This window comes from Drosophila tropicalis, unplaced genomic scaffold (genome assembly GCF_018151085.1).
Source record: "Drosophila tropicalis isolate 14030-0801.00 unplaced genomic scaffold, ASM1815108v1 contig_878, whole genome shotgun sequence".
NCBI lineage: Eukaryota > Metazoa > Arthropoda > Insecta > Diptera > Drosophilidae > Drosophila > Drosophila tropicalis.
The window spans coordinates 6,178,381-6,204,257 of NW_027173374.1; the positions used below are offsets into that span (position 1 = coordinate 6,178,381).

Consider the following 25,877-nt stretch of genomic DNA (forward strand, 5'->3'; position numbering starts at 1 on the left):
GCAATGGATCGGTCAGCTAGCTGGCATTACAAAAAAGCATTGTCATTTATTACCTAAGACACACAGATTCACACATCCGTACACACACACGGATATATATATATATATATACATGCTTGACTGCCTAACTGCCAACGAGCGTATATATTTCATTATAAATTACACACGACTTACGTCAATTTGTATTCGAAGTGAAGTTGGCAGGCAGCAGGCAACCAAACACACCGACAAACAGACATAACGACAGACATGTGCAAGGGGTGGGCCCAGAAATCTCATAAGTAAGCCATAACAGTTACACACACTCACACACACACACTGGGGACAACATATTCGTACATATATGACGGCTCAGTTTATTAGACAGCAAAAACGGAAGTGGCCATAATTTACTAACAAAGCCATAACAAACAAGAGCACAAACCAAAAAAAAAAAAAAATATTAGAAATCTCAACAGAAAGTAAAAGTAAATTTATCAATCAAAGTAGCAGGAAAAAACACTTTCAAATAGTTGTTGGCCATAGATACACATAAATTTCTTCACAAGAAACGTACAACAAAAACAAATGGCAACATATTAGAAACATATATTGAGTACATACTCTATTTTTTGGAAAGTCTGAGAAGAATATGGCCATTAATTTTTGACAATTTCTTTAGTGTTGGCAGATTGATGGGGCCACGCTTATATGACTTTTGCTTATTTCTTTATATATTACGCATACGTCATGTTAGTTATTGATGAGTTTCGCCATGTGCAAGCCATCAATTATGTTGCAAGAGACGAAAAGCATATCCGCCATGAAGCAAATGCGTTGTCGTTAAAATGCAGAAAAAGAAAATACGACAACAAAAAAAAAAAAAAAAAACAATGTTATGGGGACACGAGCACATTATGCAAAAAATGCAGTGAGGTAGTTCAGCAGGGTTAAATATAAATAAAAATAGACTCCTTTGAGTAAATCTAAAACGGTTAAATATATTCATAAGTTGATTAACGCTTGGTAGGTGCTGTTTTCAATTCAGCTTGAGGGAGTTAAAAAAAAATACTTTAGATCGAGTTTAACAATGATTAAATATGAGAAAAACTAAGTCCTTTGCAAGTGACAGTTTCAGTTAAGCCTTGTCTAAACACAAATGCTTTCATCCTAAGCGATGCTTAAAGATCCCCATCAAGAAATGACTTAAGTTCCCCGACTCTGACCACATCATAAGCAAGCAGCTTTGGGAACATTGTATGGCTGTTCCAGCTGCATTTATGGTGGATGAAAGAAAAAGTAACGAATGCAGAAAGAAATGTGCACAAAATGTAACTGGAACGCAATTATGTGCCACATAAATTGCAGAAAGAGAACGAATAAGGCAGCCGAAGCCGAAGAAGCAAAAGGGCACAGCAAAAAATAAAAAGAGAGAAACTATTAAACTACCAAGGTGCTAAAGCACTTGCTTCGATTTAACGCACCAAAGAAGCAGAGGGAGGTAAGGAGGGAATGCCTTTCAAATGGCAGTCAACCAATTTTCTTTCGTTGCAATTTTCTTAAGCAGTTTTACGCCTGAACGCTGACATAATGTTGTTAACCGATAATACATTGAAATTGAAAAAAAGGACCAAGTGAAACCCAGGAGCTGGAGCAGGAGGAGGAACTAGGTGCTCCTGAGACCGAAGCAGCAGCAGAACAGCAGCCACAGAAAATCTCTTACGACAAATTGCATATTTCAATTTGCAACAACATTCAAGGGCTCTGTCCTGCCAGCCTGCTGCTACTATTGCTGGGGGTCCCAGACACTTGCTTCAGCCATTTTCCAGCTGCACTTGTTCCTCTTCAGCCCAGTGGAGAGAGCATTTTGCTTTATATAGTATTCTCTTTTTTTTCTGCCGCTGCTGCTTCTGTCGGTCTGTAGAATCAGGTGTCTGCCGCATATTGGTTTGGTTAAAATGCGCTCACACTTATGCGCTTATGTCTGTCTCTGTGTGTGTGTGTGTGTGTATGCAAAACTAACTGGAAGCTCTTGGTGGTTAAGTTAAGTCAGAGTTAAGCTGATGCATGGCTTAAGCGGTAAAATGTATTAAGATTAAGTGGCATTCTCTTCTAGAGTCCAATGCCATGAACCAAGCTACGTTTCACTGGTAAAATATTACGTATACGCAGAGACTAGCTAGCTAGTGCGACCAAAAAGTGGTTTAAGCCTGATTATACAAGGAATATATATTGCAGCCGGTGTTTAACTAGCTTGAGAATTACCAGCAAAGCAAAAGCGAGAGAATATATTACAGATACTTATGTAAAAAATTTTGTTTTTCGATGGGTAACATTTTCGCGGCATTGTCATTACATTTTATCGCAATATCAGACGACTTCCGTTTCATACACATTTAAACATGACTTTTCTCACATTCTGTGAAACAATTTGTAACATGTATTCCCAGTTAGAACATTTCAAAGAAGCAATTACCTTTCCATGGATCGTTTAGAAAACAATGTCAGCGTAAAATAACACGAATATACCTATGTATATGTATATATTTATTTTTTTTTGGTGGAACCATATATGTGTATGATATTTGTTGCCAATAGCACAGAAATCTTTCTCTCTCTCTGACTCTGCTCTACGCGGCTCGTCAAGGATGGCAAAAAAAAAAAACATGCGTTGAGAAATGTTGCCAGAGGCATCATAATATTTTACATTTTTATGAAGTGCCAGACGACGCTAAAGGGCCAAAGGCAATAAAAATTCGTATTTTGTGGGGTTATAAAAAATACAGAAAAAAAAAAAACCAGAAAATAACCGAAAAAATTTTGAAAGAAAACAACCAAGCGGCAAGAGAAAGTGGCAGCAAGTTGGCAACATTTGCCATTTCTTAATGTTTTTTAATGATTTATTGGCATTTAAATGTTGTGCGGGACGAGAGCGCAAAAGAGTGAGACGCATCGTAAACATTGCTGCTGCTGCTCTTTCGTTTGCCATGTTTGCTTGTGCGCCTAATTTAATGCAACATTTTTTTTTGTCTCTCGCTGGAGTTTTTCTTGCATTTTTCTTTACATTTCTTTGGCCTTATCAGTGAGGAAGCAAAAGGCATTTGTGTGTGGGCGGTCTATGTAAGTGTGTGTGAGTGTTTTTCTGAATATGAATGTAAATTGAGTTTGGCGTACAAAGTACTTTGTAATTTATGGCGTGCAATGTGCGTAAGAAGTCACGTGATAACTTCATACTCAGCTCCACTTTCTCATACTTTCTAGCTTTCTTTCTCTTTTCCACTCTCTTTGTGTCCCATTCTGTTTTTTCATCTTTCTTTTATGAACTTTTATGCTTGCTTGTTTATATGTGTATATGTATTTATTTATGAGTGTTTAGCCACATTTTGCATGACGAAATCATAATTTCATCTCGCTCTCATGGCAGCCATTTTTGACAATCTTTTTTGTTGTTGTTCCCACAGCTCAGCTGCTGATGATGTTGTTGTTGTTGTTGTTTTTCTAACTTTCCTGCGGTTTTTGTGAAATATATTTTATAAGTACGTGCCATATATTAAATGTGGCAAAAATTTGTGTGTTGAGTTTATTAACATTATCAAAGTACATAGATTATTCGAGATTAGGTGCCTCATTTAGAGATGAAACATGTCTAAATTTATCTTTTCCTCTTGCAAACCCCCTTTCCACTCTCTCTCTCTCTATCTTGCCCTTGTGATGTTTTCATCTTCTTCATTTCTTGATATTTAAATTTGGCATAAAATGGATAAAAAAAAACTTTCAAGGCAAAACGGTCAAAAGTTTTACCGAAAAAAAATAATGTTTGACTCAAGCAAAAGTTTGTCAAAACAAACTTGAACTCTCGAATGGCTTCTAGAATTTATGAGTGAAAATATGTTTGCTTTCGTTGATTGATTTTTTGGTGAAATTAATTTACCAAGAATTGCCATCAAACTCTAGGAAATTTTCACTTTAGTTTTAATCACAAAAATCCATTAACAACTTGTTGGGAGGGAGAATTACACAATTTTACAAAGATTTATTTGTTCGATAAAAAATAAATGTAAGAAAATAACTTTAGATTCCCCACACACTCGAATAGAAGTTCCAGCAACATGTTTATCTTAATCTCCCAGAATCGTCTAAGCTCCATAACCCAATCAACAGAAATTCATTCAATTGAGTGAGCACTTAAAAAAGTGCCCAACTACAACTACTCATACACAACAAATCCATTCGGTTTCCCGGTTTCAACTTTTTCCCACACACGCACACACACACACACACACAAACAAACAGCAAATAAAAATCTAAAACAGGCAAAAGCCAGTCAAGCAAACCAAAATAAAAGACGAAAAAAAAATTAAAAAGAAAAACTTAGGCAAAAGTAATAAACTACAAAGCTGTAAATGCACTTCGGGCCACTGATCGGGCCCGCCACCTAAAAGCAACACAAATTCTCTTCGAAAACAAAAAAGGACGAGCATAATAAAAATTCTACCGTGACCAAAACTGTGTCAGTAGAGGAAGCAAAAACAAACACCAAACCCAAAAATAAAACATTCTTCACTGCAACTAAACACAAAAAAAAAAACTAGAGAGCAGCGCAATGAACCTTAAATTGAAGACATAAAAATGGATTGGTAGGTAGAGGGGAAAAGATGGAGGGTCGACCTGCAATTTATTAAATCGATAAAAATAAATCGCCAATTTTTGGCGAAAAAGAAAAGAGAAGAGAAAGAAGGAAGCCTGAGAACTTTTATATGTTGCACACAAAATTTTAAAGTCAACCTGTGGCAGAAAATGACAACCAAAAAGAACAGGTACAGTAAATAATGGCTAAAGATAAAATATTTGGAATAAACTTTAACTTAACTGGGCGGACATATATCCCAGTCTAGGGCTAAGTGACTCATTATGGTAAAGAAAGGCTCTCCGATTCAGTTTTTAATAAGTGAACAATTTCATTTATTTGGTGACTCATTCGGTAAGTGATTCCCTTGGTCAGTTGATTCACTGACTCGTTTGATAAGTTTGACTTTATTTTATTTAATATTTTCTGAGTTCAATGATAAGTTCTTATATTTCTATGAAAAGAATGTTGAACAGTTTTCGAAATTTCCAATATACGTATTTTAGATGACAAGTAAACATATTTTCCCCTTACTAAAATATAAATCGTTCAATTTTTTTCATTTACTTACAAGCGACCCAAAACTAAGGTATACCTCTCCTTTATGACTCCTCTAAATATTCACTTTTTCAATTCTTCGTTCTTCATTGGCCTATTAAAGTTTTTTCTGATTTTTTTTTGTGCATTTCTTTTTATTTCCGTTTCATTTCATGACCACTCACTGTGGTTGCAGAAATTTACTACTATTCTAACACAAAAGGCGACAGTAAACTTGAAGCGCAACGAAATGAAATTTTCTACCAGATTCCCATAAAACGAAATGAACTAGGCATGGGGGGCGGAGAGTAAGGAAGAGAGAGCTAAATTGCCGCAACCAACTGTGGCCTGGAACAAGCATCTTGAATCGGATACAAGCAGAGGCAGCATTGTATGTATGTGGGGCAAAGGGAGGGAGGGAAATGAGAGCCCAGTCTGGGCCAGAAAAACAAACGACGACGACAACGACAACAATGTAGAAGAGGCTTGGAAGGCTAAAAGTTGGTGAGACAATGAGTTGAAGTAGGATATTGATTTCACCTAGTTTTTGGTTTTGTCTCTGGCCAAGTTATGACTACATTTTCTATTTCCATTGCAAGCAAAAAAAAAAAAAAAAATGAATTGTAAAAACTAATGAAAATTCATTTCCATTTTTTTAGAAAACTGCTGAAAATATTTCTTAACGCATTCAACAAACAATGAAATATTCAGTTTGCCAATCTCTTCAACACATTTTGTGTTTGTCTTCAGTTGTGTTCATTTGAACAGTGTGTCAATCAAAATGAGTACACAACGGATAAATTCTTGAATTCTTACCACATGCCAAAAATACTTTTGTGAATATGATTAAATTTATGCCACTCAAAATTACATAAAAACACAATTCCCAAAAGGGAAAAGGGCGGTGCGGACAGTTGGTATCCAAAAACTTTATGCGTAAAGTGGCAAACATAATGACAAATCTGGTTCAACACCAACCAAACACAAAATGATTTGACGGGAGGGTAGGGAGGAACTAAAAGCACATCGTGTGGCATGTAAATTAAAACATGTTCAACTTATTAACAAGACAGCGGCAAAAACTAAAAACCCCCAAAAGTCGCATTTAGTTTTCTTGCCATTTTGAACAATAAAACATATACACAAGTATTATTATGTATGTATTTTACATTTGTATGGCGTGTGTGGGGTGTGTGTGTGTGTGTTTTGTTGTGGGGAAGGAAGGTTGAAATTATGCGCGCCCAAATAACTATGCTACGTAAAAGTTTTTTAGGCATTTCAAGACAGAGTTGTTCTTGTTGTTGATGTCGTCTCTGTTTTTTGTTAGGTGGGCGTGGCTTGTTATAGAAACTTGTGCCTGCTGTGTGTGAGTTGACTTCTTCTTCTTCTGCTGTCGAGACAGGAGCATAAAGTTTTTTGGTAAGTAGCACCCCCGGGTGCAGCCAAAAAACCGTAGAAGATACAGCCATGCAGACGTCGCCATACTTGTCATACGGCGAGGCCATGTTGAAATGACATCAAAAAGTTTTTTGGGTTCAAAAAAGGATGAACATTTTTGAAGTAAAGTTTTTCTCGGCGACAAGTTTTAAATGCTGTTTGCATGTTTCTTGGTTTCCCCATCTCCGACTCTTTCAAAACTGCCCTCGCCAAACTATTTTAATGCCCACACAAATTGCTGTGATTTTTATGCCTCATTTTCCTTTTGCGGACGGGGGTGAAAATAAATTTATTTATTGCATTAATTTAATTGAGCCAACACAACAGTAGAAAATGAAGATTTGTACTCTTTTTATTTGCAAACGTTTATAAACTATTTCATCGAGCATCTATGGTCATTACAAGGTCAGCACATTAGCCATGAACTATGGAAACACTTCAATACTGCCAAAGCCGAAGTCGAGAGTCAAAAACCGTAACTAAACCATTAATCAATTTCGGCAAAATGTCTGGGCCTGGGCAAATAGGTAAACAAGGTATTAAATCAGTAGACCGATTTGTCTGGGGATTTTCCTTTTAGCCACAAGACGCAAGACAAATGAGTGTCTAAGTCTCAAAATAGGCAAATTATACGTAAACAACTCTTTTTTCTTTGGTCCTCAATAAAAGAGACTAAATCTCATCAATACGTAGAGACGCCAAGGGAGGATGGGAATGAGTTTGGTATTTTATTTCTAGTCTAGTGCCTTCTAATCTGAATTGGAGACGTGTCGTCGTGTAGCTCAAGATATTTTCTATAGATTATAAGTATTTTATCTACTTTTTTGTTGACCTGAAAAAATATGTGGGAAAAATCGATTGAGTTGAGATAGTGTCTGTCATTATACAACAAATTATACCAAAATGTTCTCACAATGGAACACTTTCTAGCTTTAATTTTCAATTTAAGAAGTTGCTTTTAAAATTGCATCTCAAAGACGTCTTTTGCAAGATACATATCGTTTATGCATGTATCTATATCAGAGTGCATGTATCTAAGCAAGTCAGCGTCAGAATGAAGCTTCAAAACCGAACAAAAGCCACGACAACAACAATGAAATGGAAGGAAAGAGAATCAGTATATGAGTATGTGGATGAGTACATACATATATAGGAAATATTCTCAGTCCTGTTCTTGATGGTAGTGGTGGCGGTGGTGATGGAACAAAAGGACTTGCTTATCAAAGCGGAAAAAAAGAGTTGAGCTTGGTGGTTTGGCCAAGAGTTAGAAGTGGCAAAAAGGAAAGCAAGTTACTATGTCAGTGACTTTTATAAATAGCGTGAACAAAAGACACGTGGCCCATGTGGACCTCTACCAGGCCACAAACAGACAATGAATGGTTGTATATGAAAAGGTTTATAAACTGGGTGAGAGACAGTCTCTGTGCTCTGTGTGTGTTTATGTGGGTGACACACCAATGTCAATATCTATTTAAAAACCACCTCGGAGGAGACAGTATCCCAGTATTCATCAGCATCGCTCAGCGTCATGTTCACATTTCAAAGTCACATTTACACTTCTCTTCCTACCGACTGCCGCCCTCTGCCTGCCACGCTAATTCGATGAGATCCATTCACACATTCATGGTGTTGCACCATAACTGACAAGCTCTGTAAAAAAAGAGGATGCGTTTTTAAGAACAAAATTGTATAAGGACATGGCATCACTTTAAGTTGGCCAACATCGACAGGGCGCCGTATCTTAATGGCGGAAGCACTTTCAATTTAGCATTTTTTATCTACTTTTTGCAGTTACTTCTGTTTCCTGCAATTGAACCAGCTGTCAATTAACAAGCAAGCAAACCATTTTATATATTTTTTCCCCTCCATTTCTCTATTTTGCAGTGGGTTCTCGCGATTCAACGGGCAGCTCCTCCTCATCGTCGTCGTCATCCGGATCTTCTTCGTCCTCTTCCTCAACGTCCTCGTCCTCGTCGTCATCATCATCATCGTCGTCAGCTGGCAGCGGCGGTCCTGCCAAGTATCCTGTGCTTGTGTTCGTTCATGGCGAATCATATGAATGGAACAGTGGCAATCCCTATGATGGCTCTGTGCTGGCCAGCTATGGACAAATATTGGTGGTAACCATAAATTATCGCCTCGGAGTGCTGGGTAAGTGCTTGGGCCATACTCAAAATGCTAATGCTAATTGATATGCTGAGTGCATGAACTGCCTGAATGAGTAGACAGACGACCAGCAGCGACTCACTGAAACGAGGAAAACGTGCCGACCGAACGACCAAATAATCGACAAAAGCGTTGCCAGCCACTAGCTGCTTTTAAGCCGCTGCAACAGCAATTGCAAAACCAACAGCAGCAGCAACACCAGCAACACTAGCTCCACCAGCAACTGCACTTCCGCTGGCAGCAACAACAAAAAAAAAAAAAACAGCTGCAGCCAGGCGAACGTTTATTCCATAATCTAACTAATTTAGTTACAGTGTACTGCAAAAAAAAAAAGGAAAAATTTAACATTGGCACAGTAGATCAAAGTCCATGGAAAAAGACTTCAATTTTTTTCTTTATAGAAAGTATTATAAAAGAAACCTTAGGCTTGCCTAAGTCTACCCATAATTTTTATTCAGTTTCATGTATGTACATATATGAGTTGCATAAAAAAAGTATTTGGACTAATAGATATGTACGTTCAGATATCCCTTTAGAATTCTTTAAAACAGTGGAATCTACTCCTATATAACAAATTATTTACAGGGAAAGATCGCGAAATATCTTTTATATCCATAGGGCTTACAAGCTGACAAGCTGTGCTTCAAGGACAAAGCACTAAGTGGGGTATTCTGTCTTACTTATATTTGGATATCAATAATTGTGTTAGCAACATTAATAAGAATAAAATGTAGATATTTCTTTGACATTTTCCGTTGGCTGTAGAAATAATTAGATACAAAGTTAACTTGACACTTTTGTTGGGTAGCCACTGTACCCATTTATTTTTTACATTTCTCTGCAAATTAAGGAATAGATTCAATCCACTGTGCTTTTGGCCTCCGAAGCTTGGTAAAAATGAAAATTAAAATACACACGAAATTAGAGTGACCTCAATGCCGCATACCGGCCGCCATCCATCCACCCAACCAACCAACGATCAAACCATTACCACTTGCCCCACACGAACTGTGCTGTGTTGCTTTTGCCATTGCCGTTGCTGTTGCTGTTGCCATTGCCGTTGCGGAAACGGAAGTGCTGACATCATGATTTGCACGCGTGACTTTGCACATTTACACAAGTGTTGCGTCCATGCGTTTGACATTTTAAATAGTGAAGCAGGCCGGGTCCCAATGGTCGGTTCAGGGGTCGGGGAGTCGGTCATTCTATTGAATACCAGAGTCGATTAAATTTTCATTAGCGTTCGTAGTGCACCTAATCAGGCGAGAGTAAATGCTAATGATGATAATTCTCTGTTTTGTCCAGGTTTCCTCAATGCCAATACAGATCGGTATTCCAAGCTGCCAGCTAACTATGGTTTGATGGACATTATAGCTGCTTTGCATTGGCTCAAAGAGAACATTGCTGCCTTTGGCGGTGATCCAAATAGCATAACATTGGCTGGCCATGGAACGGGAGCAGCGTGTGTGCATTTTCTGATATCATCGATGGCAGTGCCAGAAGGTAAGCATTCTCCCCTCAGACTCTCTCAATCTTTAGTCACAATGCCTTACTTTATGTGTGTTCGTTCTCGCCAATACAACAGGACTACTTTTCAATCGCGCCATACTTATGTCCGGATCAGGTTTGGCTCCTTGGTCGCTGGTTAGTAATCCCGCCAAATATGCAGCCATTGTGGCGCATCATGTGAACTGTGCCTCAGATCTACCGCATGCACATCTCATGAAATGCCTGAGGGAGAAGCCGTTGGAGCAATTGTTGAGTGTTCCCATAAGACCGCCAGAGTTTGGCTTTGCATTTGGCCCCAGCATTGATGGAGTCGTCATTGATGGTGGCGATTATGTACCACCAGCTCCGGGTTCTGCGGCAGCACAAGCTCAGGCTCAAGCCTCAACAGCTGCTGGCAATGGATTGGGCGGTGAGGCGGGTATCGCAGCAGCCGGTGGTTGGGGAACACCTGGACAATTAGAGAACATTGGTGAGTATGACGTGCCTCATTAAAGCGCCATTTTCTGTTTATTTGGAATACCCTTGTTGAAGAGCCAGTTAGTGTGTATTAAGTAATGTGGCTATTCAATTATAGACAAGGATATTAACAATTCGACTTGCCGTTTTTTAGTTAATTAAGTTTAATTATTTGCAAATGAAATGAAACGAATTATAATGCCATATACTTTTGTTTTATTTTCTTTTACACTTGCTGTCCATGACGACTCTCTCTCTCTTTATCTCTTTCCCTGATGACTATGATGACGATGGAAACGCCGACAACGTATGTCTGCTTGCACTTGTGAACCGCCATGTTTAATGTCGCCATCATCAACACACTCACGTACACACATACACACTAATACATTGATATGTATGGGCCACATGTGGCGGCTTTTTAATTAATTCAGTATTAATGAGAAAAACTGCCATTAACAAGTTGTCAAGGTAAGAGTGTTTTTTCTTTCAGCTCTACAGTTGAGGCAACGGCGGCGGTGGTGATGCTTAATTATTTTTACCTTTACAAACATACTTACATTCACTACTTTCCTTCCACACACACACACACACACACACACACACACACACACACACACACACACACACACACACACACACACACACACACACACACACACACACACACACACACACACACACACACACACATGTAACTGCATTATGCAATGTAATTAATTTAAAGTTGAAAACTGTTTTTATTTTTTGCCTTTATTTTATTTTGTTTTGAGAATTTTGCGTGCTTTGTGAACTGTCAAAAGATTTTATCTTGATTCTTGTTGCTACGACAAGCAGTCAAAATGGCGTTAGCTTAACCAGCGATAAGCCAAAACCCACACTAACACACTCACACCCACACACACTCACACACACACACACACACTTTGGTGTAATTAATTTATGCATATTAGACACGCAAATGCTGTTCTCTTGCTCACCTTCCATTTTGTTTCAAAGCTTCCAGCAGCAATTGAGTGGGCGCGCCCATTGACTTATGCCCTTTTTATATGTTCATATACATATATAAGCATTGGTTGGCATTTTACATAGTTAATATATATATTATTAACAGCTAATTAGTCTGCGATTTGATTAAGTAATTGATTTTGTGGGATTTACTTTGATGATTTAAAAGGTTGGAGGCTCAAATTATAATTAGCTTGAATCACCGCCAAACAATTCCATACGAATATATGGCAACTGACATGCCAGAAGTGATGAATCGTTACAGTATTCACAGTAATGGCTCACACTAAGAAATATTGTTGGTACATCCTAAAAAAAAATACTTCAGCCTATAGCTGGTATAGCTTCGGTTGGTGAAAACGGCCTTAAACTTATACAATTGTCTAAACAGAGTTCCGACATAACTGAGAAACTTTGGGTAGAATTAACTATAGAAATTTATAGCATAGAAGTTTCAATGACGGGCTGATAAAAAAAAACCGCAGAAATCAACTTTATACAACCAAAATTGACTTTAACACTTTCTTCTATTAATAGATTATAAGATATAGCTTTAGCCAAACCAACTACCTCTCTCTATAAACCTGTCTTTGTGGCATTACATTCCAACATCCATTTCACATAAAAGTTAACTTAGATATTTTGACCATTCAAATTTCTAAATACCTATGTATTTTCCAAAGGGTACTTGGTTTATACCCACATTTATCTCTTTGCAAACTTTGCCAAAGGCCGCAATAATTTGGAAAATTTTGTGTTTTTCATTTGGTAAACAAGTTTAACTGCCCTTAAAGTTTAACCACAACACTTGATCAAAATATGTAAACCTCGAGTGAAAGACTACATACATACATATATATTTGTGGATTGCACTTTACTTCTCTCCCTCCTTACTCACACTTACCCCCTTTAACATTTCAACCATATGCACTTAAAAATTTTTGCTTACACACACAAACCTAAATATGTACATGTAGATACAAATAGTTGTAAGAGTTTGAATAGGAAGGGGAGGGGTTAAGCAAAAGTCTTGCATTTTATTTTTGGTAAATTTTATTTGCTCTTTGTGCATGTGTTTAATGGAATTCCTTTAGAATATATATAAAGATATACATAGATAGAAGAAGCAGCAGCAGCAGCAAAAGAGGGTCGGTTGATGTGTGTATGTGTGTGTGTGTAGGGGTTTTGGCTTGCCCCAAAGCAAATTGCTTTTAAATGTGCACAAAGAAATATTTATATTCCTTTTTGCAGTTAGCTGTGTATGTAAGTTGGCTAGCTGACTAATAGCCTCTCGGGCATTGACAGTTTACAAAGCGCAAGAAGCAGGATAAATTGAGGATACTTGAACAGGAGTAATGCCAGAACAGAGACTTAAAGACGTAAAAGCGGGTCAAGCATGTGGTTAAGACAATTGCAAACTTGAGATTAATTGGCAAATTCATGCATAAATAAGACAAGTGCTGTGAGATACACTGCGTATACGTAATACATACGAAACAGTTTTTAACATGCAGATAGGAGCTGCTGCGACTCCTCCTTTTGGCATGAAAGTATGTCCATTGGGCAGCTTTATTTTATCTCAGCGAAGCTCTGCATAATTTCTCAGAACCTTTTTCGTGCGTGCTTGGGAGATGGTCAATGAAAATGACGAACGGGTATGGGGCACATCTCAACTCAAACAGGCAACTATTTGGCACACCTTGTGCTCCACCGCCACCGCCGACTACGCCAACCGAGCAACAGCTGCTCATTCCTCATTCTGATTCGGTATCTTTTGCTTATTTTGTATTTTTCGCATTTTTCGCAGATACGACCTGATGGCCGGCGTGACACGTGCCGAAGCCTTTTTCAGCTTCAATTCGGGAGACGTGCAATATGGCATCGAGGCGGATCGACGTTCGAGAATTTTAAAGGCCTACGTTCGCAACACGTACACATTTCATTTGAACGAAATATTCGCAACGATTGTCAATGAGTATACGGATTGGGAGAGACCGGTGCAGCATCCAATTAATATCCGGTGAGTGTTTGTGGGCGTTATGGTGACCCCGACGACGCCTGCCCAGCACATGAATCGTACAAGAGGAACGGATGGATGATGTGAAGCAAGGAGGGGTCGTAATTCCAGAAAATCGTGTAGAGAATGGGAGGGGTTTGGTTGCTGGTGGCGTAAACGGGAAGTTTGTGCCGAATAAATATTTCGTTCTTAATTAAATGCTACCCCCTGGCATGCGGAAATCTTACCTTACCCTGTGTTCTCTCCCCCTTCTTTCTGTCTCTATGTACATATATCTTCCTTCATTCTCATTCTGAGAAGCTTTTCAATTAAAACGACTTAAGTGAATCCTGATTTCAATCTTTGCGTATGGGGTACATATGCAAATTTTCTCATTCGTTTTGGTTTCAATTCATTCATAAATGAGATATTTGGCAAACAAATATAAATTTACTTTTTCCACATTGTGTAGAATGCTCCACAATAAATTGTTCGGATTTGATTTATAAATTTTTGTGTATGTGTGTGGGTAGGTTAAAGTGCAACACACAACACCAAATGCAGCATATTGACTTTCAATTCGATTTCCCAGGCCCAGATTCATGCAACATTTTTGTTTATGTAATTTATTTCAAATATACAAAGTTTTTTCAGTTTCCATTTCACATAAAGAGGAGAGTGGGAAAATCAAATTGATTTCCGTTTTTGTGCGAAGCCCACATCTCGTATACTTAATATTTCTTTTAACCTCCCCCCTCCCATCAGACATTTTTCAAAAGCGATAAGAGTTATGCAAAAATTGTTGCTGCGATGTGCAGACGTGCGTTCAAATTTTTGCCTGCAATGAAGCATCAAACGTTTCACGCTTCATCTGTGGCACAAGCCTCAGCAGCAGCCTCCAACTTCATTTCTCTTCTCTTATCCACTATGAAGATTGTGAACGGTCGTGCGGATATTTTAAATGGATTTTGCCATTATAAAAGCGGAATAATAGATATGACAAATGCAATCAAAATAAATATTAATATTGGACTTACCAGAATAATTCCACATGACAAACGAAAAAGAAACAGAGAAATCGATCTGAAAAGGATTTAAATTCAATACATTAGAATCATAGAAAAAATGGAATTGTATAAAGAAATCAAGCAACCAAATTTTGCGAATATTCTTTCTTTAGAATTTTGCTAAAAGCAAATACTTAAAAATATAGCAAAAAAATTCTCATTTAAAAAATATTTAAAAAAAGTCAACAATTAAGACAAAGTGTATCTTGTTCATACTTATTAATAACTATAATTAAAATTCATTTAACAAATCTTTTCTTTTAATTTCTTTAAAAAGCAAATCAGTAAATTATATTGAAATTATTTGTATTTTTTATAAAACGATAGAAATTTATTGTGTCACAAATTGAGAACTCAGTTTTTTGTTTTTACACATTTGCCAAAGTCAGAAGAAAACTAGTTTATCATTTTAATATGTACATGAGTGTAAATATATTTACTAGTTATACATATATCTACACACATACATATCAAAAGATATACAAAGTTTTAGCCATTGGCCTCACCTCCCGTCAGCGTCCTTTTGCTCTTTTTACTTGGCCCAGCTGTTTTTTGTTGCTCCTACTTTTTTTTTTTTTTTTTAAGTTTACATTTTATTTTTATTGCCTGGGTCTCTATTTCTCTGTCTGTCTCTCTTTCTCTCTCTGTCTTGCTGTGTGCATCGGACAGGATATGTATGCAAATGCGGCAAATGGTTTTTATTCAAATTTTACGCTAGTGCATTTCAAATGCATAAAGAAGCTAGCAAAAACATAGACAACTTTAAAAATTGAAGAAAATTGCACTAAATCAGTGAAATAAATATATACAAATATCCTTAGGATGTTAGCTAAAATAGGCCTAGACCAGAGAGAGGGCCATCATCATCATCATCTTGTACTCGAAATGGCTTGTTTGTTGCTCAGTTGAACACACTAAACTCAACTGTGGTTGTTGGTGTTGCTGTTGCTGTGGGCCAAAATAGCCGGAAAATTGCAATGAAAATTGTTATTTGATTTTAACGCTTTTTCACATTTTCTTTCACTTACAGAGATGAAACCCTAGAGGCCTTGAGCGATGCCCAGGTTGTGGCACCAGCAGCCCAAACTGTTGATTTGCACTCGGCAGATCATCGCAATTCCTATTTATATGTGTTTGACTATCAGACACGTTTTGGTGATTACCCGCAGGTGAGTACTCAATGTAGATATGGAATACATTTCATTTGAATAACTCGCATAGCTGCACACACACATAGTCATAGTCATTAGCTTGAAGTGCATGTGAGTGGTGTGGGCAATGGGTGATGGGCGGGCAACCAAATACCACAGCACTTTGCACCTAACCGACAACAGAAACTGCAATTCCATTCTAAACAATTCTCTTTTTACTATTCTCTCTCTCTCTCTCTCTCCCTTTTGGGCTTGTTTACAGCGTCAGGGCTGCATTCATGGCGAAGATTTACCATATATCTTTGGTGCACCACTTGTCGGTGGTTTCAATCATTTTACGCGCAACTATACGAAAACCGAAATCAGTCTATCGGAAGTTGTGATGTTCTACTGGTCCAACTTTGTGCGCACTGGGTAAGTAACCAAACGGATGGGATGATATTGTTGGACCTTATATAATAAACCACATTTTCCATGTGTGTGTGTGTGTGCAGCAACCCAAATGAACAAATGGAAACAGAGCATGGCAGTCGACAAGAGAGAAGTCGTTACAAGACCATCGAATGGACAGCCTATGAGAGTGTACATAAGAAGTACTTGAATTTTGGTAAGTATCGCAATTTTCTATTAAAGAAAAATTGATGTCAAATGGATTTTCTTCAATACTAAATATAATTTTCTTTCAATTTCATTTTCTTCATTTCTTCAGACACCAAGCCCAAATTGAAGAATCACTATCGTGCCCACCGTTTGTCCTTTTGGCTTAATCTTATACCAGATTTACATAAACCTGGTGGCGATAATGTTCCCGCTGCCCATCATCAGCTTAACGATGATGATGAGGAGGATAATAATATACCCGGTGATGCATCGGTGAAGCCTTTAAATCCACAATATACTTCAAGGGCAGCCAATGCAGCAGCCATGGGAAATTTTACCATTTTCACCAATCAAGTTTTCTCGCTGCTGAATCTCAGTTCGCCCTCTTCGTCGTTGCAGCGTAACGGTACAAGATATGGTGGAGGAAAGATCTATCCAGATGATATGATGGATGGTGATCATGCAGGAGGTGGAGCAGCTAGTGCATCACAAGACAATGATGGTTTCGCTGCCTATTCCACGGCATTGAGTGTGACCATTGCCATTGGCTGTTCTCTGCTAATATTAAATGTTCTCATCTTTGCCGGTGTCTATTATCAAAGAGATAAGACACGACTTAGTGAGCCAAGAGCTCAGACCAAATTGAAGCGACAGGAAAATGGTCAAATGCCAAATAATATTTGTGGTGATCTGGAGACTTTAACCATTCATGCTAAGAGTGATCCGGCTACTATATTATCGCATCATCATGCCATGCAGCATCATCAGTTGCCACCCCCGGAGTTTGCCGATATACCACATCGTGCTCCACCGCCGCCCAAACACATGAAATCTCTTCAGGATCCTGGGGGTGGAGGCGGAGGTGGTGTCGGTGGTGGTGTGCCCAGTCAAGGAGTTGGACATAGTGGTGGCATGATGCCCCCACCTCATGCCTTGCAAGTATTGGGCAATCAATGCGGCACATTGACCAAAAAGAGTTGCATGAAACAGACCCAGGCCCAGCAACATTCACCAGCGCAGCAGCAACAGCAACAACAACAGCAGCAACATGTGGTTAGCCATCAGCAACATATGCAGAATCATCATAATCAAAGCATGACAACGGTGCTGACCACAGCCGGTGGATTGGTTGTGCCAACACCACCGACAGTTCCAGTGATTGTGGCTACTACCACACAGCAGCACTCTCAGCATTCACAGCAGCAGCAACAGCAATCACAAGTTCAGCAACAGCAACAGCAAATTCAGAGTCAGCAACATCCGCTGATGGATGAGTTACGAGTGTGACATTAATTGACCGTGCGTTTTAAATGTGATCTCTAAGCGCACAGTTAATCTTTAACAACTCCATCATAATAATCATCATCAGCTGTTTCAGTCTCAGTCTCCTCTCGCCACCAAGTGTGAGCATATACTTTGAATAAATGTGAATATGCTTTTGGGTAAGTCTTTACAAACTTTGCGTATGAAGTTATATACTCTATAAGTGTTGCATATTTATTTTGTAAATACATCATTTAGTTTAAGTTAGTTGCTAAGTTTTAATCAGCATGAATGTGTTAAGTCGTTATTCACTCAAACCAAAAAAGAATTAGGCTTTTCCGACTTTCCTTTCGCTCGAATAATTTCAATCTTTAGGACCAACAAAAACACTATAGAAAATTCTTTTAGTTAAGCTTTAAATCTATGAAATTCTTGTTATAGATATACCTAACATACCTATATATAAATATATAATTGCAAAACTGTAGAAACAATTCTTCAAATATTTACTCAAAAAAAAAAAAAGAAAAAATATAAATAAAAAAACGACATGAATGTTATTCTTCCAAAGACTGAATTATAATTGTGTATGTATGTGTGTAAATAAAACTAGTTGCAAAAATAGTAATTATAAATAACAAATTCACAAATCTATCAAACCAAAAGATTTTAATAAAAAAGAGTTTTTTTTTTTTTCTTTGTTATTTTCATTCTGAGTTTAGAAACTATATCAAATCAATTGGGCAAATTCAGGTTCGGTTTAAGAGCGATTGCATTAGCTAAGATTGAGTCTAAGAAGACTCTGTGAGTTAAACCAAATTTGCAGTCGTCAGGACACTGTTGTATCAAACCATTGAAAAATCTAATAACAACTTTTTTTGTAACAAACTGTTAGTAAGAGAGAGCAACTTAATTTAAAGAAATGTATTGTTAATTGTAAGCATGCAGCTACTTTGTTATGTAACTAAATAAATATTTATATAGCTATTAACATTAAAAAAGAAGCATTAAAATAACTACACACACATATATATATAAATACATAAATTAAAAAATAGAAAAATACAATTTCCAATTGCAGAAATAGTTAAAAATTCCATTACAAAATGGGCAACACAAACAGAAAAACAAAAACACAAAATGGCATACTAAAAATTGTTTTTCTGTTGACGTTGGTGTTTTTTTTTTTCTATATATATTTTTGTTTCATTCTGTTTTGAATACTTTACATCAATTGCCCAAATATGTAATTAAAATGAAACAAACATTTAAAAAATGGAAAAGCAAAGCTCATTAAAATGAAACAGAGCAAAAATGACAAACAATTAAGAGTTGAACATGCGACGGAAAAAAAAAAACAGAAAACACTTTGTAAATTATATAAACGCATTTAGTGGGACAGATACAACAAAAAATATATATATACATACATTCATCTATATATAGAAATATATATATATATTTAAGTTCATCCCATTACATTCCACATCGTTTTTAAAGGACTCGATTTTAGCCTGATCATAAAATCGAGTCACTAATTCATTTTTCATTCCCACTTCATGTAAGAGAACAGATCCTAAGAGAAAATTATATAATATAGATAACTGTAATGATGTAAAACTAGCATAAATATTAGCAAATTAAACACAAATCTATATATATATATAAATGTACACCTACGTATAGTGTGCTGCATTGCATAAACCATCTGTAAATTGGCGAAATGCAACAACACGAAAAAAAAAAAAAAGAAAATAATTCAAATTTACGGCATTAGAAATGTGTGTAACGAGTGCAACGGAGAGAAGAGCAAAAAATAAATGCGATGAAACTTAGCATTAAAATCGAACTAAATTACATATAAAAACTAATAACTGAAACACAAGCTAAGCGAATTCGGATGAAGCGATATTAAAAGAAACAAACCACAAAAAGGATAACAAACAAAAACTGAAGCAAAAAAAAAAAACTGAAATTTAAGTAATAATAAAGTTGGAAAAATTATATACTCTTTTGGAATATTTTTACTTGGGCTCAAATCTTTGATATTTAGAAGACTGATTTCGTTACATTTCTTTTATGTTTTTCCACAATTTTCAAAGTTTTATAGTTTTAGCATAAGAACACAAGCCACCAACATTAATTGGACTCTTGGATTTTATATAAAATGGGTAACGTATGCAGCAGTGGCAACACTTTCCCTCCTCTTCTTTTTTAGCTTATTACTCTCATCATCATACATGTATATTAAAGAATTGAAATATACGAAGGCTCGTTATAAAAATGCTAAGAAATAGCAAAAAAAACTATTTTGTAACGATGGCAAATGGAAATCGTAAATAAAAGACCATAATGTAGACTTTAAAAAGATAAAGTTAAGACGCTGGGATAAATGGCAGGCGAATTGCAAGCATTTTTATGCGAAACAAATATGGCGCTTGCACAGCTCCTTCTCTTACAGATACACACACATACACACACACACACACTATCAACGATGCTGTTAACCAAATATGCTCTGTGGCTCCACTCAACTGATGATGGGATATCGTATGGAGGCCATAGATGGGATATAGCCAGCCAAAATAAAAGAACCAGAAACCGAAAGTATAATAATGCCTTCCTTCCTCTATTGATATGTAAAGAAAAAACGAAGCAAGAGATAAAACTTGTGCATAGAGAAAGACAGAATGGGAGAAAGGAAAAGAAAACTAAAAGAAACAAACGAGAAAACCATTGAAAATAGATTTATTATGCAAATTTGCCAAAGAGTAAGTGAATTCACAATTTATACATATGTGCGAGGGTGGTTTAATAAGTTAAACAGAAAGAAGACATTAAGTGGCAATGAATTTCTTTATTTGGAAAATTAAATAGCTGAGTTATCTAAGATTAAAAAGAAACTTGCCATTGAAAATTTTCCCTTTTTCACAATTCACAGTCTGTAATCTGTTACCTCTTACTGTAAATTGATTAAAAAACTAGTCTTCAAATATTTTTGCCAGTGAATTCTTTCTATTTTTCAAGCCACCCTCGTTGCGCATCTATTCATTCTCATGTTTCCTTTCAGGCAAAGATAGACTCCGACTGCTTAATTTATAAAAAATAAAGTACTAAGTAAATGTTTGCCCTTTGTCTTGGCTCATACATGCAAAATATATATGTATGTACATATATGTATATATATTTTGTAATTGAATGAAAACATCTCCTTGGCTTAAGAATTTTCCTACCCCCATGATTTTTATTAGTTGCGATTTTTAGCCATCGAAAATCCCATTGGCATAATCCTTTTCAAATGGCCTAGACGAAAAGTTTTCGTAGTTTTTGCATATGTTGCCAGTAGTTAACTTTCACAGTGTATGTCTGTGTGCTTATGTATGTGAGGGGTTGCTGTGCTCTATGTATGGCAGGAGGGGAGAGTGGGCGTGACTTTTACCCTGCTGTGTTTAATTTATTAGCACAAGCTGGAAAATTAAATAATAAAAGTCTTCCAAGTGGGCTATGTGAGTGAAAATTATCACTTTTAATGCTGCCAAAAAGGTCACAACGAGTCATTCCATGGAGGAGAAAAGGGAAGTGGCAAATGGAAACGAGTGCAGGGATGGTAAAGGAAAAGAGGTCAGAGAAAGTAAAGTGATTGGGTGTTGAGTGGGCGAAAAACTCTGGCAAGTTGATAATTTATGTTGCCAAATCAGTTGAAAATTGCTTTATACGTTAATAACTGTATTCTCCTCTTCCGACCTAATTTAAGGTGAACAAGTTTTAGATGGAAAATTTGCTCAATTTTCTCTTCAGAATGAAAATTTGGTTAATTGGCTTAAGTGGTAATTGGTGTATGCAATATACCTATTATTATTAAGTCATTTTCTTCAACCAGAAATTTTCTCATTTCATGTGAAGTAAATTCGAAAAGTTCTAAATAGACCAAACATTCATAGACTTTTTAAGACTTTGGCAAAGAGGAAAAAAAGTGAAAAGTTTTCCATTTGGAGGGAAAACACATTTCGCTTTATTGCACATCAGCCATAATCCAAAAACTAAATTGAGTTCTGCACAAGAAAACCAATTGGAAAATCTTCACCCCACACCTCCTACCCATTCCGCACGTTCTCCACTTCACAGCCAAATTGATGTGGCAAAAACATGGTACAACATTTTTTCAGTCTTTCTTCTACCAGATTTTTTTTTTTTAATTTTGTACAATTGCGGGGGTAGAAAAAAATACAAAAAGTTGCAAACAGAAATCGAATTGCAAAAGAAACAACTGTTTTACACATTATACCACTTTGAAATGGAAGTAGAAAGAGAGAGAGAGAGAGAGACAAACAAAAAATATACAGAAAGAAAATTTCAACTTTATTTTCAACAATTAGTTTGTATTATATTCGGGCAACAATTTTTTGGCCCGAAACTTTTAAAATATTTATACAGGTAAAAACTATGGGGACACGATTTTTTGTTTGCTATACGCTTTTTGAATGCCACAGAAAAGTTTTATTAGTTGTTGACCAAAAATATATCTCGCTTTTGCTCCCGTCTCCCAGAATGTTGTGAGGCGCAAAAAGCAAAAGTTCATTGCTGAAATAACTTTGCAATACCAAATAAAACATGATGCAAAAAACAAAAAGAATAATCCGAACATTTAAACCCAGAATTTACCACAATTTATATACCCTAAGAAAGTTGATCCTCTTTTTGGGAAACATGACAATTTCGAATTTATTTTAAGGCAACATGAAAAATGGATAGCTCCCTTTTAATTCCTAACTTAAATCTTGGATAGACTCTTATTTGACGTTTCACCGAAGTATTGAACTGACCTGGTGATAGGTATATGCTTACCTATAAACGTGATGCCCGTTTTTAGGAAAGGGTAGATAGACCCCCACATACGTGCATGCAATATGTATGGCAAAAACTCATTGGCCCGCAAATCCAATTGCAAAAACTCTTATAAAATTCGCAACTTTCTCGTTGTATGAGAAACTTTAGCAAACCGAAACCAAATCTCATTTTAGAATTTTTTGCTCTACAAACCGATAATTAACCAGGTAAGACATAAGGCTTTGTTTTTTATTTTTAAACCAAGGGCAGTAAGGAAATTGGCTTAGAGAAATGGCATCACAACGCTTAAAACGAAAATCTTGAAAATTTTAGTATTTAATGAAGAATTATTCAAAGAACGTTTTCCAACATTATTTAAGTTTTAATTGCTTTGTTTGTCCTAATTAGCCGCCCTTAGTAGCAATTATTAAGTGATTTAGGTATGAATTTCAGAGTTCTGGCAATACGCCACTTATAGTTTTATGAAAAATTGCAGTTTCCAAGCCGTTTCCATCCCCGCAATGTTCAAGGTTTTCTCTTTCAAAGTCCCTTGACAATATTAACTAAGCTTAGCTCTAACTGAAAGCAAGCAATTAACTTAACACAAACGTACTTAGCAAGAACTACAACATACTTATAAATGTGTGAAGTCATGTCTGCGTTTTATTTCAATTAAAAAGAGGACACTGGATAAGCATAAGCCATAAAAGGAATATAGACAAGTAGCAGCACTGACAGAGTTAGGTTACCTTTTCATTTCTTAGTTAAACCAGTTGGGTTGGAAAATCAGTTGACCTTCGCCCTTTAATTGTAATGGACAGCTCAGAGAATATTCAAAATATCTGTGATAATTTTAAATTGGTTAACTGCGACCCCAAAGAGCAAACAACCCAATGAATATATAGTGCAATGCTTTTCATTATAACTAGTTACTCGATGGAGGAGTCAAGGATGAATGGATGGATGACAGGGGGTTGGTGGGCTCAGTTTGGTTTGACGGTGGTTGGCACGTCATCGCATCATAAACATGAATAATTGCCATGCTTAACGGGCGTTGAAAGCTCAGGAGACTTCGACTGCTGCTCGACTCCGTGTGCGTTCGTGCGCAAGTTTTCCTTTACGTTTTCGCCCCACTCCCACGACCCACTAAACTAAACCCCATACAATACACAACATGAAAAGTAGCTTAACATTAGAGAGAAGGACATACGACACTTGTAAGGGGCAGTTTGCTGGTGCTTCTTCTCATCCATTGACAACCAACCTCCGGCCTTCTACCTTATGAGAAAGAGTGAAACAGAAACACCATTCGAGTCAAAAAGGGAGGGAGGGAGATAGGTAGGTAGGAGACACTATGACCTACTCTTCAATTTTCTAGTGTAAATGTGAAACGGATGTGCGAGAGAAGCAGCTATTTGAGCTCTACATTTCGCTTGCATTTCTGATTCGATTTGATGCGCCTGAATGGCCAGATTAGGGCTTCACTCTACATACGAGTATAAGCCAAAAGCTCAGTACTGGTTTGGATATTATTAGTTTTAAACTAGATTTCGCTCTCTCCCTCTTTTTATTTGATTTATTTTTCAATCTCTTTTGTAAGTTTGCTTTCTTTACGCCAAATGGAGCATTCCAAAATGGATTTTCAATGTTCTTCAACTGGTTACGACACTAATAATTACCCATAAACCATCATTAGTACGTACTGTACACACACATACACACACTAACTAATATCTTCTACATAGTCACACACTTAAGTACAAGTAGATACATTTGATTAATCAGCCGTTGGGGAACCCATGTTTGTTCTGCTTTTGCTACGCGTCCCTTAACCCTTTGTCCTCAGCTTAGTTTGAGATTAATAACATGGAATTAAACCAAGGCTACAAGGAACTTCAATTAGCATTGGCCCAAAACCGTTTACAAATCGAGAAAATTTAAACTTATACGTATTGTAAACTAATAACTAAGTGCACCAAGGAAACAAATTTACCAGATGCAACACACGCGCTTATAAACTTGGCCAATCAATTTATCCAGTCAAAATACAAAAAGGAAAAAAATGTTAGGTGGAAACTGAAGTGAAATTTTACGTTTAATGGAAAAACTTTTGCCGCTGCTAATTTGATTGTCATTAGACGATAGCGGATCTTTTAAATATATGTCTATATAGATGTTAGTATACACCAGAGATAATGCATATAATTGAATTTTCAACAACTGAAAAAAAGGAAAGCTTCAACTTGGTCAGCTGTAGAGTCGACTTCCGGTTATCCTCTCACAAAAACATAAGTCCATATTTAAGAACTAGAGGATTCAATAAGAGAAGCAGCTTATTTTAAGGTTACAGAAGTCAATGTAACTGTCTATTAATGTCACTCACTTGGAAAAACCACTAACCAAAGCCTTAAATTAGTGGCCACTTAAAGACAGCTAGGAATCTACGATTAAAAGACCGATAAGTTATCACAAAGTTATCACTAATCTAGATTGTTTATAAAGTAATGCTCGTGCTGGTATTTTTAGCCAAGTTTGGGCAAAGTTTTCCCAATTTCTCCTTTTGTTATTTTAAAGTTGTTGGGATTGTTTTGAAGAACGCGATATGGGTTTATCTGCCTATAATTTTACAGGGTATAAAATACAAAACCCAAGTGGAAAAAATGCCTACACAGACCTCGACTTGCCGCCCTGACACTGTTTCCCCCTCCCTCTAGCCAACACAAGGGCGTTTGTTGCTAGATAAAAAATATATATGTAAAAAAAACGCCAAACGCCAGCGAAATTAAAGTGAAATTGAAAAAGTTTTATGAGCTTTTTCCTTCACACACACACACACAACACACCAAAAAGGGAATGAAAGAAAAATATTGCACAGGCAGCGACGACGCGTAAAGAAGACAAAGGCGAATGCCTCAATGATGTTGATGTTGTTGTTGTTCTTATTCAACTGCCACCGCTAAATTGCCTTCCTGTGCCCATAACTTTTATGCAGCAGGTTGCTTAGGTAACAGTTTTATGTAGTTATCCCAGCAGCTCCACCACCAACATCCCATCCTGTATTCGCAGCAGGACCATGCCCAGGCCTGTAATTGCATAATAATTGCAGCACCGCCTCTGACAGACACTTTTTTTCAGTAAGTAGTCAGAGAATCGCGATGGGTTTTTGAGAATGAGGATACGGATAGGAGTATGTTGGAGGAGCTGCTCTCTGAAGGAGAGATGTTGGTAGCCGTTGCTTAAACTAATTTTCCCAT

General features: G+C 36.9%; 2 protein-coding genes across 4 annotated transcripts in view; one reads left to right on the plus strand and one right to left on the minus strand.

Moving 5' to 3' along the window:
- The window catches only part of Nlg3 (Neuroligin 3), a 78,914-nt gene extending 59,110 nt beyond the window's left edge, over positions 1-19,804 (plus strand). For both annotated transcript variants that reach the window (XM_068299737.1, XM_068299736.1), the window contains exons 5-13: positions 8,465-8,731; positions 10,052-10,249; positions 10,332-10,724; positions 11,146-11,182; positions 13,527-13,739; positions 15,813-15,951; positions 16,196-16,347; positions 16,428-16,540; positions 16,643-19,804. In XM_068299737.1, the coding sequence (XP_068155838.1) occupies positions 8,465-8,731; positions 10,052-10,249; positions 10,332-10,724; positions 11,146-11,182; positions 13,527-13,739; positions 15,813-15,951; positions 16,196-16,347; positions 16,428-16,540; positions 16,643-17,820 (2,690 nt within the window). In that variant the 3' untranslated portion in view covers positions 17,821-19,804. The remainder of the gene's footprint in view (positions 1-8,464; positions 8,732-10,051; positions 10,250-10,331; positions 10,725-11,145; positions 11,183-13,526; positions 13,740-15,812; positions 15,952-16,195; positions 16,348-16,427; positions 16,541-16,642) is intronic.
- Nlg1 (Neuroligin 1) overlaps positions 1-25,877 on the minus strand; it is a 234,908-nt gene that overhangs the window by 127,982 nt on the left and 81,049 nt on the right. For both annotated transcript variants that reach the window (XM_068299734.1, XM_068299733.1), the window contains one exon: positions 14,753-14,798. In XM_068299734.1, coding sequence (XP_068155835.1) covers positions 14,753-14,768 — 16 coding nt within the window. In that variant the 5' untranslated portion in view covers positions 14,769-14,798. The remainder of the gene's footprint in view (positions 1-14,752; positions 14,799-25,877) is intronic.